Raw genomic sequence first — 18,497 nt, forward strand, 5'->3', positions numbered from 1 at the left:
TAACAGTCATATAGTTTATCTTCTTATAGTTATATAAGATATATACTTCAAAAAGTCTATACCAATATACCAATTGACGAAATATTTGTTATATATTTATAATTTCAAAGTTTAAAAAGTTTACCTCATTCGTGCAGCATTCCAAAGACATTCTTAACGCAGCAAGAGCGTCGTTATCCTCACAGTCTGCATTTGCAGACAGAGGAGTGGCATAAATACCACCTTTTCCCAAAGGCCGACCACGAATTGACGGCTTACTAGCCACTGCTGGCTTATCATCACGCCGAGTTTGCAAACTTCCACAACGGCCTAGCCCTGACCTATCATCAGGAGATCCATCTTCACTCTCATCTTTTGGCTTCATTTTAGGACTCAAGCGTTCATCACTCTCCTTACACTCCCATAGCTTCTTCAGGCTACTTATGCTGCCCGTGCTACGGCGTTTATCATCTTCATCACCACCACTCGTATCTAAAGATCCACTCTCGGACCTCTTCTTATCGGAATCATCACTTTTACTCGAAAGATCTTTTCTAGAATCTTCCGGAGAGTTCTCAACTTTCTTTGCTTGGCCGTTAGTAGAAGGCGAATTGCTGTCGACTTTCCGCAATCGTGATTTAAAATCGATTATGGATCTGCCAGATTCGTCAGAATCCTTTGTATTGTTTACTCTGTTGGTCTCAACCTTTTTTAGTTGCGACTTGAAGTCTGTGTTGGTCTTAGTGTCGAGACCAGGTTTTTTGTCAATATTATTGTTGTACGATGTCTTCCTGAGACTCGCTTTGAGATCAATTGGGGAGACCTTTTCTTTTGTCTCGGGTTTGGACTCTTTCTTGTCACCCTTTCGGAAGGCTTCCATATTTAAGCTCTCCGACAATTCGGAGACTAATCTTGTGACGGGGTCACCGAACGATGTGTGCATCTCGAGGATTTCATGAGGAGGTGACTCTTTGAGTTTCTGTTTCTTCTTGTCGGCGCGTTCTTTGATTTCCGCGACGAGCTTCAGCTCGAGCATTTCTTTCATGATTTGTTTTGCTGGTTTTTCTTCCATTTCGGTGGGTGTTTCTAGTCTGTCCGCCGTGTCGGTGCCGGCGTTGCAGCAATCTGGTGGTGGGGGCGGTGGGGGTGGTTGCGGTGTGTCTTCGGGCGGAGGAGGAAGGTCCGGGGGAGGAGGGGGAAACTCTAGTTCAGCTAGTCTTGGTCGGGGTTTAATAGGACTGTTGGTGAATGATCTAAGAGGGGGAGCCGCGCGCGTCGCTCTGGGCGAAGCCGGCGTAGGGGCAGTTACACCTCCCGAAGAATTTGATCGTATCATGTGGGGTTGAGATCGGGCAGTTTTAGGCGATAGAGATCTAGCTTCATCTTGTTGGGATTCGCGAGGCGAGCTCGGAGCGCAGGGGGCGCCACTTTGACGAAGCGACTCCAAATAGGCTCCAATGCGAGCGCCTTTTGGAAGTGTTCCGTAGCGATTTATTGCGCGTTTCACGTTCTGCACTTCAAGCGCTGCTACTTGTACACCCTGCTGTAATAGTAGATAGATATTTATGTTAGCCCTGTGCAATATCTATATCAAATATTCATAATAAATAAGGCCATAAAATAGGATTCAAACTATGTATACCATATACTACGTACAGACTGCCTAGGTATTGATATATAACGCACACAACCGCCTACCATTTATTATACAAGTAACAAATTTGTAAGTTGTAGAACATGATCTTAAAAAAAAAATTACTATCTAGATTAAACTTAACGCAAATTATTACTGATAAAGTATTAAAAAAATTGTTTTCATTGTTAATCAAAATAATTTCAATATATAAACATACACATTAAAGAGAAGTTACTGGAAAAAAAACCTTAATAAAATCGCTATCTTTCTGGCTAGACAAACCAACTATTTGGTTCTATGAAACTATTGTTGTTTTATCACCCATGTTTTTACAAAATAAATAAACGAATAACCTTAGGGACGTCATGCGATGTCTGATGTTGATGTGAAGGGCCATGGCCGTGGTGGCGACGCTTAGGCCTGTGGCGATGTTCCGCTGCGCCCAAGCTCATGCCTACAGCGCCCGCTGACTCATCAGTATCTGGAGTTGCTTCTGCCAAAGACCCCTCCGATGACGCCTCACGAGCCCCAACCCGACCCCCACCTAAATTCAAGAGCATTTGTCAAACGTCAATTACAACTGTCAACTGTCAATCTTGACACCACGAGAAAACATGTCCCTCGAGTAACCAGACATAAAATGAACGTGATATGATTTTCGAAATGATTGCACGAACACTAAAAATCCATACAAAACGTGTTATCTACAAATATCTGAAAAATTATAGTATTCTGAAAATACGATACAACTACGATTAATGGATACTAAATATGAAATAAAATCCTCAACAGGTCATCTAAAAACATAACACAATCTATGGAAACAATATAAAAAGCAGCACCTACGGCTAATAGACAACGAAAAGACTGGTAAGGGCAACTTACGCAAGACATTTAGTATAATTTATCATTCATTTCTATAATCATTGTGTAAATCGACCTTAAAACGCCTCACACCCCATCCACAAACATTAGAATAAAATGAATTGAAAGTCACGCAACTCTATGAGAAGAAACGAAAGATATAAGATCAGAAGCGACCTCTAGATAGGTTATAGCAAAATTAAACCGAACCGTAACTTCGCAACGCCAAGTGTCAAGGACATTTAATTTACTATAAGGTGTTTTTGATAAAAAAATAAGAACATGATTCATAGGTAAATAAGAAGCCAGGACGAAAGCATTTTTATGCAATATGTATATAGTTTTATTTTTAAACGCCAATTGTTTCATATGTACATAGCACTTGACACATGGCAAATTTAATACGTAAAAATATTTTCATTCAACTAATTGAAACATTTATAATTATTATTTTATATAAATATTATATAGAGGTTGACGCACCAGTCTTAAATATATTTCTATCATTAAAGCGTTGACAGATATATATGCCTTCATTACGTTTGCTTCAAATAATTTTACGAATCGAATCTTTCGTTGCGAAAGAAATATTCAATAGATATTTTAAGTACGTACATGTATAAGGCCGTTACAATTGAATAAAAAAGTCATGAATGCCTCAACCTTTATAAAATGATGTAAAATACATAAGTAGATTGAACCACAAGGCAAAATCACTTCTACCCATTGCGTATACTTACAAAATGTTTGACCCTATCGCTATACACCTGAGCGAGCGGACAAAGACAAAAATGCTAGTTTAAAAGATGCATATATTAAATATATCTTATTATAATGCTTATAATAACATGAGGCATACATGAAATAATAATTATAAATATGGCATATTGCATTGCTTGCTCTGAAGTCGCTCTGGCAAGACAATCCGCAAAAATAAAGGTAATATACAGCCAATAGCAAAAGCGGTTGTTAAAATAATAAAAAAATATATATAGAGGTATATTCTCAACCCTAAATTGCATCCAATGGAGTCAAATAGGAGACAAAATAGGCATATGATCATAATGATCGACAATTTAATAAAATATATGACGTTATGTAAACGATGATCGTGTACAATGATAACCTGATTGCCTGTAGGTAATTTAAATAAGGTGACTGATCGGACTTGAATTAGTTAATTTTGACTATGTATTTGCGTGTTGCTCCCACGAGAATGTAAGTGCGTGCTCCTATTTCACCATGCCTCCTGCTGATTTCATGTGGAACATGGTGTTATGGTTGCAGCTCCTTACAAACGTTGTGTAATACAAAACAAAACTTTAAAAGAGTGGCGGATAGTTTCTTTCCAGTTCTTCTCTTCCGTTCTACCCTATTGCTTTGAGAACTGGAGTAAATGTAAAATTAGAAGCATTTAATGTATAATATAAAACGTGGACATATCATGTGTCATTGAGAAAACATTACATCACGATTTATCAAGTCGGGCACGTTGAAATATTTACATAAAAGTTACATTAGACACATATTCGGTAAGTTCGTATACGTTAATAGAGGATAAATATAAAATTTATTGATTAAATTACGACATCTATTACAGATGTGAAATTTTTTCTCCTGCTATACTGCCTGTACGCCTAAGTGTAAGTTAAACTCGTCAAGTTGAAATTAAGAATAGTGTTATCGCATTGACTTGATGACTACCAAAGACATCTGCGTTCGAAAAACAGCTTCCTATTGATTGACTTTAGTTACTATTTGTCATTTGAATACTCAATCGGAAAGAGGAAACGAACATGCCCTAGATCCAAACATCAGAAAGTGCAACAGAACAGTCTGATGTACATTAAGACCTAGGATTGTATTAGCAGCACACATAAAATGTCTTTAATAGAAAATTAGAAATATTTAATTTAATAAATACACCGAGACGAATATATAACGAGTTGAACATTTTAAAAAATCAGCACTTCGCAAAAAGGCATTCTTCATTTCTTTCACTCAAATCTGACAGTACGAGTGGGGCGAGGTTCCAGCGGCTGTTGCATTGAGATTATAAGGATCAGCCATCTATGTCTACCGATCTCATATTATATGTCAAGTATAGAATCAGTCATAAAGATTCGATATGATTTATTAAAAATATCCTTTTATCTATACATGATACGGTACTAAAACTAGAAGTGAACAATTTCTATACTATGCAAATGATACAGTGTAAAAATTGTGCTTTCTACTTGTGTTCTGTGAACTTTTTGTACAATATTAGAAAGTCTTCAACATATGGGTTAAAGAATCTATATAATTCTCGTATAACCTCCTCCGAAACATGTCTAGAGTTGGTTCGTGAAGATTTTGTTGGATGGCAATGTTTGATTGAGTGACATTAATACTGTAATAATCTTTATATAGCATAACACTATTTGCTAGGTCAGCTAGTTTGTATATAGTGATAGTGCAGTTGTACCAAATTAAATAATAGATAATTTATCGACACATATTTGAATAGAAATTATAATATTTTCTATTTACTTTTGACGTTATATTCCGCACTTGTTTAGTGCCTTTAAGATTCTTCACAGTGATGTATTATTACTACTATTTGTATTACCACAGCGTACGGAGTTGCCGTATGCACTCACAAACATATATAAAATATCATTAGCTATTCACATACAAGATGCCGATAATAGCGTAAATAATTTCCTTTTTTGTACTAATTGACAATTTCCAAATAAACCTATGTAATTTACAATAAACAACACTTCTCACACTTTTTATTTCGAAATTATTATTACTTACTTAAAACTCAAAGACAACATTGTTACTAACACATTAATTAGCGGACTGTATCGTCCGATAAATAAAGAATATTATTATTAAGAAAAACACATTTTGAACGGATTAAAGCAATAATAATACGTAATTATTATTAAAAACTTTTAATTATTTACATAATTCTAAATTTAAAATTTTTTTTTTAGAATTATGTAAATAATTATAAGTTTTTAATAATAATACATAGTTTTTCTTAATGTATAAAAGCTATTTTAAAAAAAAATATTATTATTGAATATAAAAATATACATTATTTAGTAAAGAAATAAAAAATGTGACAGAAAGCTCGGATCGGATTTATAGAGTAATAAATCCGATACATAAATCTCACAATTCTGATCTCTAAGAGGACCGATGTAGTTCTTGAGAGTCCGAAACATAAATATACATATATATCACGATTGAAGTCAGACTGGCACTAAACAAGCCTTTCGTTAAAGTTGTATTAGGTTAGACAAAAACTTACCATTAAGAGAAGCCAGCCCATCGTCGTGAGTTTGCTCCTCAGTTGCATACTGCGACTCGCGAAATGAGCTGCATGATGACAACAAACTGAAAAGAAGATAAATACAATTAATAAGAAAAAAATATGTTTTCTTTATCGTGTTTTTTATATTCTCTTTAATACCATATTAACTATTTGAAGAAACTGCTGTTACCAGTAAGGCCGCCCATTTATATAGCTTGAATTAATTTATTTTACTCCTGTTTTGTGTTATTATGATGTTAAATTAAGTGTTACTATTTTTTAATACTTTCATTAGGGTGACCTATGGCGTAAAACCAGTTACTTGTTTGACACTTCTTTTCACAGATAAAACTAAAGGTCTTCCAAATTGTTAAGGTCATAGACAAAAATTTATGTGTACCGGACGCATAGCAGTGTTGCCCGCGTGCTCGTGCTTCAACGTGCGAACGTATGAACGAACGAAAAGATTCGAAACCCAGTTGTGCACAAATGGACTTTTACGTGTGCATTTAACACTAGCTCGTAAGGTGAAGGCTATCATCGTGAGGAAACCGGCATGCCTTTAACCCACGATGGCGTATGGCAAGCACGGAAAGCCTACTTGTCCATTAATCAATAATCACGAAAATTATAAAGAAATCAGATCTATAAATGTTGTAGCGCCACAGATTTTGCCTCAGAGATTGAAAACCTATAGAGACAGGTCGACACGTTTAAAATACGACTTCTCTAAATTTAAACGGAGTTAGACAACTTATGTTTACCTGGTACGTTTGGGTGGCTGCGGTGCCTGCTTGCCGCGCCTGTTAGTCGGGCGACGCATTTGAACGCCACGATCGCCTGATGCCTGCGCCCCGATGCTCCCAGCCTTCTTCAACGACATCTGAGGCGTTCCGGTACAACCCTCCTGGAGCTGCTTTTCCACTTCTGAAAAAATATTTGCTTTAAATGTACATAGATAAATAAAGCAGTCGTTTTAGGAATTTTGTACTTGCTGCACTACTATTGAATCTACACTATTGTCAAGTGCATTATTTAAAAAACTAATATTTAAGAAAACACTTTTTAAACGGATAGAAGCTATGTATTATTATTAAAAACTTATAATTAATTACATAATTTTAATTTTTTTCCGTCGTTTCGCGTGCTTTTCAACGCACGCTTATAGCATAGCTTCAATCCGTTTAAAAAGTGTTTTCTTAATGTGTAAAAGCTAAGTTAACAAAAGACAACTAATATTTGTGACGGGGCATCCTATTCACATACACATAATTGAATTTCATTATTTAAGCATGCAATTATTGTTAATTCATGTTTTAACTTAAAAATCTCACCTTCAGTAATAGAATTATCTTGGAACATGTGCTCCAGGGCGTGGTGGATTTCGCGGAATGATGGGCGATCGGATGCATTCCACTGCCAGCATCCACGCATTAGCTCGTACACAGCGGCCGGGCATCCGGGAGGGCATTCCATGCGGTAACCCTATGAGTCATAAGGGAAAACTAAATATATTGATTGACCAAAGAAATGGTGACTTAATTTTCAACGCTTGAATTAATTTATTTATAAAAACCGAAAAAAGCCCCTAATTAATTTTAAAAAATCTGTTTAATTGTATTATTTTAAATAAAAGTAGTGTTTCGTCTCTTTCTCTCAATTTGTTTTAACAACTGGGTATGTAACTGGTTCAAAGTTGGCATCAATACTGAAGCCAACAACAGTAGTCTTGACTTTAAGGCATAATAGTGTCTTCGAATATTCAGTTTTTAAATTTATAAAGTTCGTCTGCGATCATTATTTTTTTGTTACCCGTTAAGATTATGCTTTCGTTATTTAGTTAATAAATTAAATTTGTTTGGATCAATTAAAAATTGTGTCATCTAATGAATGTTATTTTTTTAATACGCCCTTATATTTTTATTAATATATAATAACTATTAAGCCGTAATGGCCAAGTGGTTTCAGCACGTGACTCTCGTCCCTGAGGTCGTAGTTTCGTTCCCCAGCTGTCTATGTGCGCTCAACTCTCGCTCATACGGTGAAGGAGAACATCGTAACGAAACCAGCATGCCTTAGATCTAAAAACCCTGGCTGGTTGGTTAATTATTTAATAAGAAAAATAATTACCACGAAACAGATACATAAATCTTAGCCTCAGACGTTTAACGTGTATATTAACCCATCGTAGAACACGTCATGACATTTTTTTTATATTGCAAGGGTATAGGTATATGTATATTTACGTAACCATACAAGGAGCATGCAATTGACTAAAAACCCTATCTATAATATATAAATGAATCGCAAAATGTGTTGGTAAGCGCATAACTCTACAACGCCTGGACCAATTGTACCAATTCTTTTTTTTAATTGTTCGTTGAAGGATGGTTTTTACGACGAGAAAAGTTCGAATAATTTTCGGGAAAGCCCTATAACAGCCCTTTTCTTTTTCCCATACAAACGTTTTGTAAATAAAATGTACAGTCAATTTGAACTTTATTGCTATGCAATGAAGTTCATATTAAATTACAAGCACTCACTCAAACAAATCGCGTTAAAAAAAGGATTTAATTTTTGAATTATTAACTTAATATCCCTATCTGATCAAAATTATTTGAAAACATACTAATAGGAAAATATATCAGTGAGGCACAGAGTTTTTAAATATTTGTCACTTTTAGGTTCCCACTATCCTTTTAGATTATTTTCCAATCAGGTTTAGTTGAAGCCCTCTAGCAGACATCCCAGTCGTGGTTTTTTAGTGGGTCACAGAAGAATGGCCAAAGTTCGCTTGTGCCGAAATTTTAATAAATTCAGATTAATATAGGATACGATTTTTTTGATGTTCAGTAGTGAATTATTATTCATATAAAAAATATAACACCGACTGTAGCAAACCTAATTTCATCTTAAAATTCCTAAATCTTTACAATACAAAATGTCATTAGCGACAACGCCCATAAGGTGCTTCTAGGGTTTCTTAGATTGTATCGCGAGAATTTACTAGACTCAGCGCTTTAAATACCTCAGTAAGATAAAGTATCATTGCAATACATTCAATAGGCTCACGTTGATAAAGTTTATATGAAATCACTTGTTAAAACTTAATATAAAAAAAACATAAATAGCAGCATTTGATTTTGTAATCGAAACACAGAGGGTTACATTCCTAGATGTAAATTTGAAAAATAAATTGAATTTTATGCATACTTAAAAATTAAATATCGCAACCTATCTTAACAAATGAGTCGATCTTTCTTGAGTTGTATATACGACGATTATTTTGTGTCTGGAAATTATTATTTCTATTATTTTAAGATGTACGAGTTCTTGTTAAATAAAATGTAAATATTCTTTAGGATTAAATACACTTTTGGAGCAACAGATACGAAAATTACGGCTGTTTCCTTGAATGGGATGAAGATATCTGGCGCGGCGCCCTTTGCCATTTTAACCATACCTACTATAATCATAATATAAACCGGCAACGTATCTTGTTAAAATTGTCAATGGGAACTAACCATTGTATTTTTACTACGTTATCGTTGTTGTTAGTTTTAAAAACAAATAAAAATTACTGCGACCTAACGGCATGTAATTCATAATTTGCAAATGGCTTAGATCCCTTAAAAAATATCAACGGCATAGACTACGGTTCAGATTATAATTATCTACATTTAAAAATAATTAGAATGTATTTGTAAAATCTTATCTCCATTATCTAAAACATTTAGTAAAAAATAAATATTAAATTTTTTAGAGACTTTTAAAGAATATTTACTATAATTCAGCACAACAGTTAAAATGTTGTTTACATTACCATTGAAACCGCATTCTCTTTATACAAAACAATAATTTGTATACAAATTTCGTATAGTTTATCAAATGAAATCGCGATATTGATAACAAATATACAACTTCTATGCATGTAAATAACATAGATACATGGTGTGCGGAACGTTTAAACTCAATAAAATTAGTTTTAGTTCAGTTCAAAAACAAATTTCAATACGTCGTTGTGCTTATACTACTCATTTAGTCATTTTTATATTATTTCTTTTCCCCTACTTCTACATAATAAATATTTATGATTTTAATTATGTGCGTAAAATGTAATTTTTTGTCATATAAAATTCTATTATTTACTTCCAACAGATCTCAATGGCTGTGAATGGTGAGATTTTATTAATTTCATACCGCGACCTGATGCAGCAAATATACATACCATTGTCGAACAAAAATGCTCGTTTGGTAAAGGAAGTAATTTTGACAAAAGTAGATAATGGCGTGTCTTAAATCCCAAAAGCCGTAACCTATTTATGACGAAAATTATAAGTGACAAAACATGCCAACATCTCAGACCAAACCCTATAAAGCGATGCGGTGATTTTAACAAGTATGGGAATGCGTAACTATAATCTGATAATATTATTGAAGCCAAGAAATTTTATAAAACAAACGAAGATTGACTCGATAAAAATAAATCAGCATGTATAGGCATTTATGTAGGCAGTCGTCATCCGTCGTTCGTATAAACGCACCGCGATACCATTTCTAAACCATTCGAGGCTTGGAACTTGAGGTGCGCTGGTGAAAATGTCAGTGTTGAAAAATTCTATTATTTACTTCCTACTCATCTCAATGGCTGTGAATGGTGAGATTTTATTATTAAATTCTAAACCCGAAATTACGTACGATTAAAAAAAAACATGAATATATCGATCGAACTAACATTGTCGAGATTAATTTAAATACATGAAATGCACTCAAATAAATACACGAACTGTTATATTATTTAAGGTAAGCACAAAAAAGGCAAGCCGAAAAAGTTTTTAACACCGACCGCTAAAGGCATTCAATGTTACAATTGCCTATCTTTCGACCATCCCGGTTGCTGGGATCCTGATCACCCTGATTATGCTAACATTACGGTAAGGAAAATTATCACGAAATTTACATACGTGGCTGAAATATTCTTACAGCGACAATTAGCACTATTAACACTGTATTAAACATTAGCCAGAGTCAGTTTGCGACAGTCGTCTTCAGAGTTTTTCTTAATTAACAAACTTTCCCTACCTTGTAAATTATGTGCCGAAATTAAAAATAAGATCCCAAGAAGGTGTTAAAAATGAAAAGCCACAAAACATGATTTTTCTATTTGAGTTTTAATTGCAATAGTCAATAGCAGTAGAGAATTTAAGTATCTTAGTCTAGTCGCTAGTGCAGTAAGCACATAAAACTACTTTTCAAATGAATATTGTAGTTTTAAGATATTTGTAAAAATATACCACCAAAAAGGAAATAAATTTTATGTTCACAGGTGCCAAACATAGACTGTTACATCCCAGGCATGGCGTTTCTATGTATCGTAATCACTTCAGAATCGGCAAAATTAGGTACGTATATAAATCTAATTGCATTCAACAAAATACATTTTTATATATAATCTTTTCTAGTTGAAACCGGCCAAGAAATCGGTCCAGTCAGAGCCCGGACGTGTGTACCAGCGAAGGATTTCTCGAAGAAAACCGTTTCATATTCAATGTGCAGCAAGCTTAGCAAAGAGCTGTCTGCTTCCGAAATATTCTCAAGAATCGCCGTAACGAGACCACAGTGCGCGCTTTGCAAGAAACATTTGTGCACGGAAGCATCTCATTGTTAATCTTATAATCTTACAGATGGTTAACTAAAGTTAGTGTATTGGTTAAAAAAAATACGGTCGAGTAAAATTTTGTAATCGCTCTGTATTGTTTGTAATACTAAACGCTTACATCATTGTTTAACAAACGATGAAGTAAAAATTCACACGAAATGCAAAAAGTCGAATTTGTTTTGAAACTTGAACCTTAAACGGTGTGAACCATATTTGGTTCTTTTTTATTATATGGTTAGTCCATTTTTAATTTTGTTTTAGTTTCCCAGATGTTTGATATTTCTGTCTTTCGTTAATGTAATTTAACGAAAATTGTCAAATTCCGTAATAGCTTATAGTATTTAGAATTATATAAAGTAGAATATTAATTTATATAGTTATGCGGAAATATCTTATTGTAAATAAATAAGTTATTTAAATAAAGTAAACTGACTGTCACCATAAACTGATCAGTTAAATATATAAATTATTATTTACCTATATTTATTAAGTACCAATATATGCGTGGATCTCAAAATATCTGCACCTTTTAAATATATATTTTAAATTTCCGTAGTTTGTGAACAAACATTATGTAGATTATTTTGCATTACTAAGTCCAAAAATTGTTATTCCGCCTCTCACGGCACTAGACAGACATACAACAAGGAAATTGGCTGACAAAGGCCGACATGTAGCTGTCGCAGTAAAGTAGTTAAATCAGAGCGTTAATTGAAACTCTAGGCAGTTAATTAAAAATCGATATTCAATCAACTCGCTAAAGTTCCATCAGACAAGTGAGTGAACGAAACGTTTAACGAGTTTCCTATAAGTCAACAAGACTAACCTACCCATTTACAATAAAGCAAAACATGGAATTTCCAAGCTCACAGTTCTTCACGATCACACCGGAATAACAATAACAAATGAAATAATCATGGCGGAGTCTTGTTTTACATTGTTAATCAACACGCTGGCTTTCGGTCAGACAGATAGTTACGACAGACGTTTTCGACGCTGCTTTATTTAAATCAACTAGAGACTGAACTGTCTAGAGATAGAATTAACTGTCTTATTTAACTACTTTACTGCGACCTAGCTACCGTCTTATCATTTTTAACCAACCAGTTCACGCCATATGAGACTTACTTTGCTTCTGATATTTTTCGTATATTTTTTGTAAGCTTACAATTGGGCCATGTTTAAAAACAAAGCATTTTCAAAACGATTATCATTTTTACTGATAGCTCTTGTCTTTCCATTAGATTTGTGTATATTAATTAAAATGTAACATTAGTATTTTTATTGTTTAAAAAATAAATAACAAAAACAATTTCAATACAAATCACAAACTATCGTTGCATAATAAAATATTGAGAATAAGAATTATACCTTCTCAAGCATGTGGTAGACATCAGCCAAGTCAACGCCGGGGTATGGTGACATCCCGTACGTCGCAATCTCCCATAGAAGTATACCAAAAGCCCAAACATCAGATTTGGTGCTGAACGTGTTATACGCCAGGCCCTCTGGAGCGGTCCATTTTATAGGGAATTTGGCACCGGCGTGGGCAGTGTATGTATCGTCCCGCATCAGACGAGCCAAGCCAAAATCGGCCACCTTCACCAGGTGATTCTCACCGACGAGACAGTTGCGGGCCGCCAGGTCTCTAAAATGATTAAGGATTCCTCGTGAGAATTTACGAAAGACCAAATAATTATATGCTCCGTTGACTTCTACGTCGTCTATAAACATTGATCATGTTCTAAGGGAAATGTGTCATCAGTGAGTTTGAGTCAAGGATTTTATAAGAATAATTTTACAGGCGATGTAAAATTAATAAACAGATTTTAATATACTTAAGGTATATAATATAAGCGTTTAATACTTAGCCTCTTAGGGCTACTGGTACTTAGTTTCTTTTTTTAATATAATAGTATGAACACCAGCCCAAACTATATAATTTATATTACAATGCAAGTACAAATTATTTTCCCAGAAATATAGAAATCAATTCAGAAAAAAGCAAAAGAGAGATAATTTTATTTATTCTAAAATAAAACCTAAAACATTACGCCTTTTTACCTGTGAATGAAAGATCGGCTCTCGAGATAACTCATACCCGAAGCGATCTGCGTGGCCATGTACATGAGTACCACAGCATCTATATGGTCTCTATTTCCCGTACGAAGGTAATCAAGGAGATTTCCCCTACTCATGAATTCTGTGATGATGTAGAAGGGCGGTTCACGTGTGCAGACTCCCAAAAGTTGGACTAAATTCGGGTGTCTCATCTCTTTCATAATGGCGGCCTCCTCGAGGAAGTCTTTTAGAGCCATAGTATCGTCCTTTAAAGTTTTTACTGCGACCTGTTGAATAAAGGGGCCTATTATATCACTACAATTATTATATAAAGATTTTATACAACTGACATTTGATTTCTTTAGGGCCAAGTCTAAAACTGTGTTCCAGTGACAAATATTTGACTTTTAACATTAACAAATACAAGGGGTATTCAATAAAGTGATAATGCGATACATTCTCCTTAAAAAGAAAAAAACAATAATACTGGCAGGCACAGACCAGATATTAGATATAATCATTATAACGAAGCAATCAAAACTCTTTTGTTTAAAAAATTTATTCGTTTGCGTCTTGTGGGAACGAGAAAACTGAAGTTCGCGCCGTAATGTTTGCTTGAACGCCCCTATCATAGTACCATCCCTAGTTTGGGTGTAAATGCATTTCCACCTCAGCAATCAATGTGCACGGTTGGTAGGTAAATCACGTATTTCTAAAAATCCTGAACAAAAGCAGAAATATGATTGACACATCACCATACTCACGGTCATATTACACCTCTTCCACGCCGCTTCATACACGTCTCCATACTGGCCACCGCCTAACTTGTGCTTCATCACAATATCCGTACGATCAATTTCCCACTCGTCAGGTGGGGCCAGAGGAAACACAGTTGGTTTGTTTCGCTTTGGCGCAGGGTACAGCAATTGGGTGATAAGACCATCGCCAAGAACCGAATGGTGATGAACTAGTTCGGCTAGTGTCCCAAATTTGGATTCTGACGTCACATACACCTGTAATAATAACATGATTCGTATTTTAAACAGGCTTCAAAATCCCAAATCCGTATTTCTTTGTGTGTAGCTTTAAAATTTTGGGATCATTCTGTTAAGTGATTGATTCCTCCCTTTAGTAAGTGTAAGAATACGTTCGGATATGGACAAGCTACTCCAATTAATATTAATATTTGTTGTGTCATCATTCTCCATTCCATAACTCTCTTATACCTCGGGACTAATATGTTCGGCAAAATGGGCGAATCGCAAGTTTTGACTAAGTACTGACCACCAACGTTCCAGCTTTACGCTACACCAGTTTTTTCTCATTAGAGAAATCACAGCCATTTTATATTTTTATAAATCAAAGCTAGTATACGGCAGGGACAGACGGTCAATATATATCGTGATCAATGTGATCTCATCAAATTTATTGATGCGTTAACGCTGCAGCAATAAATATTGAGCATATTGATTAAAATCTAGATTTTTTCTGATGCTTGACCTGTCAGTATTTTTTGACTGAGTGTGTGTGCGTATTGATTTGTGTGAGAACTCAGAGTAAGATCACTGTTTTTACAAAATGTACTTACGTAGAGTATTTTTAGGTTTATGCTTGTTAAAAAATTAAGTACATAACTGATTACGCAAATTTATTTTTTAATGAACTTAGCTTAATATAGCATTAAGGTAAGTTAAACTTTGGCCAGTATTATTTGACCTTACTTTTACCGTTCATTATTACGAAACACGTCTACTCCGAAGAATGATCTTATGACTTACTGAAGATATTGAAGTTAATATCTTTTGAAAGTGTAGTACGAGCAGTTGATTCAATATATATTGAGAGCCAGTATCGTGATAATGGATCGCGATATTTAATTTTCCTCTTACCCCTATAAGAGTTCCTACTTTATCTAAATATGTATAAACTGCTTTTCCTGTCTTATGTTTTTCATTCAAAAACTGATAGGGTTGCTAAATTATTTCTTTCCAGTTCTCGTCAGTCTTTATTGAACACAGTGTAAGATAAAAGAATCCACGAGTAGTAATGATTATAATAAATGTTTATTTCCGGATGGTGATGCATATTTGTAAGTTTATTGAATTTTTTGTTTTAAATTATAATACACTTTAATAATGTTAATGCAGCCGTAACCCAGTTAAAATACACGAACAATTTCCAATTTCTCTCAAAAATCACCAATGATAAACAAATGTAATCCAATGGGGCTTCATTAATATTCACTATTCCAAGCGAAGTCTGTTTTTCTTTTAACTTTTTCGCCGTACAAAAGCTTCCTGTTACAACAGTCAGTAGGTTTATAAAAATCTCATTTCTACAAGATAACACACGAGCATTGAGAGCTGTTTTAAATCTTAGCAACGTACGCATGTGTATAGAAGTTTTAAAGGAAAACTTGTTCCACTGCACGTTATACAAAAGCCGCGAGGGAATAAAAAGCTTATTTTGTTACAGCGCGTCAGCCCTCAGGCTAATGAAAGCTCAGCTAATAATGTAAACATCTTAATTAAGAGAAATGCGCGTCAGATTGCTCGAACTAATTAATTCTACTTTGCTTGAAACTTATTTGTAATTTGATAGTCAAAGCATTCTCAGTACTAGGATTAATATTTACAAGTTTTAGAGGAAAGTTTTGCTTGTTGCAGTTGTTTGAGATCTCATTTCCTTTAAACTTTTAGTTTAAAATTAATATCTTTAATAAACTTGTTAAATAGTACAAGCAAAGGGTGCTTTGAAGACATACTATTCAACTTTCAACGTATATACATTAATATATTATACATCCATATCACTATATACTACTAACTACAACTAAAACTAAAAAAACTATTCGTCATATAGAAAACGACTCTTAGCAACGTAGTTCTTACTTCGAAACACATGCCATACATATCCGCGATATTTCCCTCATAAACGTATAATGTTAAAGCATGCAGGGGTTGCGTCATTAATTAAACAGACTTCTATGAAACGAGATCTAGACATATAGACATAGACACAGTAATGGTCGCACTTTTAACTAGGCGCGACCCTTTCCTACGTTCCCCTCGATTCACACGGACTTATTCGATCCATGCTACAATCCTCGTGTTACCGACGCCTAATCTAGGTACTTAGCTAAGGGAGTTTTCGTATACAAGGTATTAAATTGAACCCTTGTAATTAATACCAAGCCTTATATTTACAGTGTTAGTGATTTCACACAATATTCGATTTTTAATTCACTATAAGTAATGTAAAATCTATTTATTAGTGATAGGGCTACACCTTGTACGTTATTGACATATATGAATCAGAAACTAACTGAAATTTGATCAAGAGAAAACACGAAAAATAGTTTTAGTTTAAAAACACTCACAGTGAGTTTAACAATTTAATTGCTTCTTTTAGTACTGGTAGAATTTGAATTTAGGTGGTATATAAATATCTGCATAGCTTTACGTTACGTGTACGTAAGTGACCCATTTTGTTTACGGTCAGTGCTGAAGTTAATAGTAAGACCAATTTTTTTTTTGAAGAAAACTTAAGAGTGAGTTTGAAAAGATAACAAAAACTGTCAAGTTTGTGACTAGACTATGACAACTTATAACACAATAGGCCTACAAATATATAAATTATAACACAAAACACCACCTACCTTTAACACAACTAGTTAAAAATAATTTCAAATTAAATAATATTGTATCCCATTTTTACTTCAAATAAAAAGGCCTCTTATTTAATAATAAAACGAATTCAAAAATATGTTACTGAGATAAAAATTTGGTTCAAAATTAAAAGCTTTTCATTCAAGTGTGTATTCAGTACAGCTTATTCAGGTTCCATTTAATTTACAGCGAGAGTAATAAATAAAAATTAATAACGCTCAAGCTATAGAGACATTGGATTTTATACAACTTTGTCGTAACTATATTGAGGTCTTAATTAAGCTATGTTTTATATTTTTTAAAGTTCATTATATATTTAAGGTGTGGTCTAGGCGTTCGTCGAAACCTTTATGATAATATTTTGGTACGGCGATCGAGGAACGCCTAGTTACGGTTTATAAAAAAACTGGTGTTATTTAAAATAGATTGCAGCGTAGTTAATAGTATAGATACTGTGAAGAGCTCACCTTTCCATCGGAGTCTTCATTAATGCGGTAGTGGTACACGCGTCCTTCGTATCTTAAAGAAATGCTCCTTTGACCAGGACTCGATTCAGACTCACGGACCTGTAACATTAAAGATATTTTTTATTAAATGTATTGTATAAAGACCAAGGCATACAAGTAATTAAAAATTTTCAGTTTTAGAAATGCATATGTTTTTGGACTAATATCGAAAGACCCTTAAACTTTCATCTTTTTAGGCAACGAGCATAATGACTGAAGTATAAATACAAACCCTACAAAACTGAAAAAATATATATTATATTTATTTAACATATGTATATACAAAAGTTATATATTTAAAAAAATGCACTTTTCAACTACATTATACTCATGCAAATATTGGGAAAAAGTAACGAGTATTAATGTAGTTTTATTGGTTGTATTAGAAAAGATTCACCGTTCACCATCGAATATTCAATAGGTTGTTTGAATTTCTTTTCGTTACCGAGATGCAAAATCTTAACATGAATATTCAATTCGGAAAAATGCGGGCAAAATCCAATTGCTTTCAAAACCAAACCTAAAATAAATCAACTGCTGGCCTCGCTTGATAAAATCAAAGTGCAAGTTGAGCTCAATCTGTTTATACCGAGAGTTCAGATCCGCGTCGAAAATATTTCAGTAGAGTTCACGCAAGTAATTAAAACAGGATCATCCTGGATTCGCCCACTTGAACTTTGCATGACTCTTCACGATGGCGTCGTTAGTATGAAGACATACTTTTTTCTAAATTTTCTAGTCATTTTAAATTTAATTTAAGAAGTTGCTCAGTCTTATATATCTACAAATGTAATAACCGGCAATGACTACGTTTTTG

The 18,497-nt window shown here is 34.0% G+C and overlaps 2 protein-coding genes across 4 annotated transcripts in view; one reads left to right on the plus strand and one right to left on the minus strand.

Moving 5' to 3' along the window:
- LOC123718434 (tyrosine-protein kinase Abl) overlaps window positions 1–18,497 on the minus strand; it is a 38,556-nt gene that overhangs the window by 4,518 nt on the left and 15,541 nt on the right. For 2 of the 3 annotated variants that reach the window (XM_045674920.1, XM_045674918.1), the window contains exons 5-13: window positions 17,642–17,740; window positions 14,271–14,519; window positions 13,510–13,793; window positions 12,817–13,093; window positions 7,121–7,271; window positions 6,551–6,713; window positions 5,784–5,869; window positions 1,969–2,159; window positions 125–1,522 (exon numbers count right to left, since the gene is read on the minus strand). In XM_045674920.1, coding sequence (XP_045530876.1) covers window positions 125–1,522; window positions 1,969–2,159; window positions 5,784–5,869; window positions 6,551–6,713; window positions 7,121–7,271; window positions 12,817–13,093; window positions 13,510–13,793; window positions 14,271–14,519; window positions 17,642–17,740 — 2,898 coding nt within the window. The remainder of the gene's footprint in view (window positions 1–124; window positions 1,523–1,968; window positions 2,160–5,783; window positions 5,870–6,550; window positions 6,714–7,120; window positions 7,272–12,816; window positions 13,094–13,509; window positions 13,794–14,270; window positions 14,520–17,641; window positions 17,741–18,497) is intronic. The other variant, XM_045674919.1, reaches the window with a different exon arrangement.
- Window positions 10,320–11,890, plus strand: LOC123718437. The gene is made up of 4 exons (XM_045674921.1): window positions 10,320–10,443; window positions 10,590–10,720; window positions 11,113–11,188; window positions 11,249–11,890. Exons 1-4 carry the CDS (start codon window positions 10,386–10,388, stop codon window positions 11,452–11,454), a joined length of 471 nt encoding a protein of 156 aa, XP_045530877.1. The 5' UTR covers window positions 10,320–10,385; the 3' UTR covers window positions 11,455–11,890.

Source organism: Pieris brassicae, chromosome Z (assembly GCF_905147105.1).
Source record: "Pieris brassicae chromosome Z, ilPieBrab1.1, whole genome shotgun sequence".
NCBI lineage: Eukaryota > Metazoa > Arthropoda > Insecta > Lepidoptera > Pieridae > Pieris > Pieris brassicae.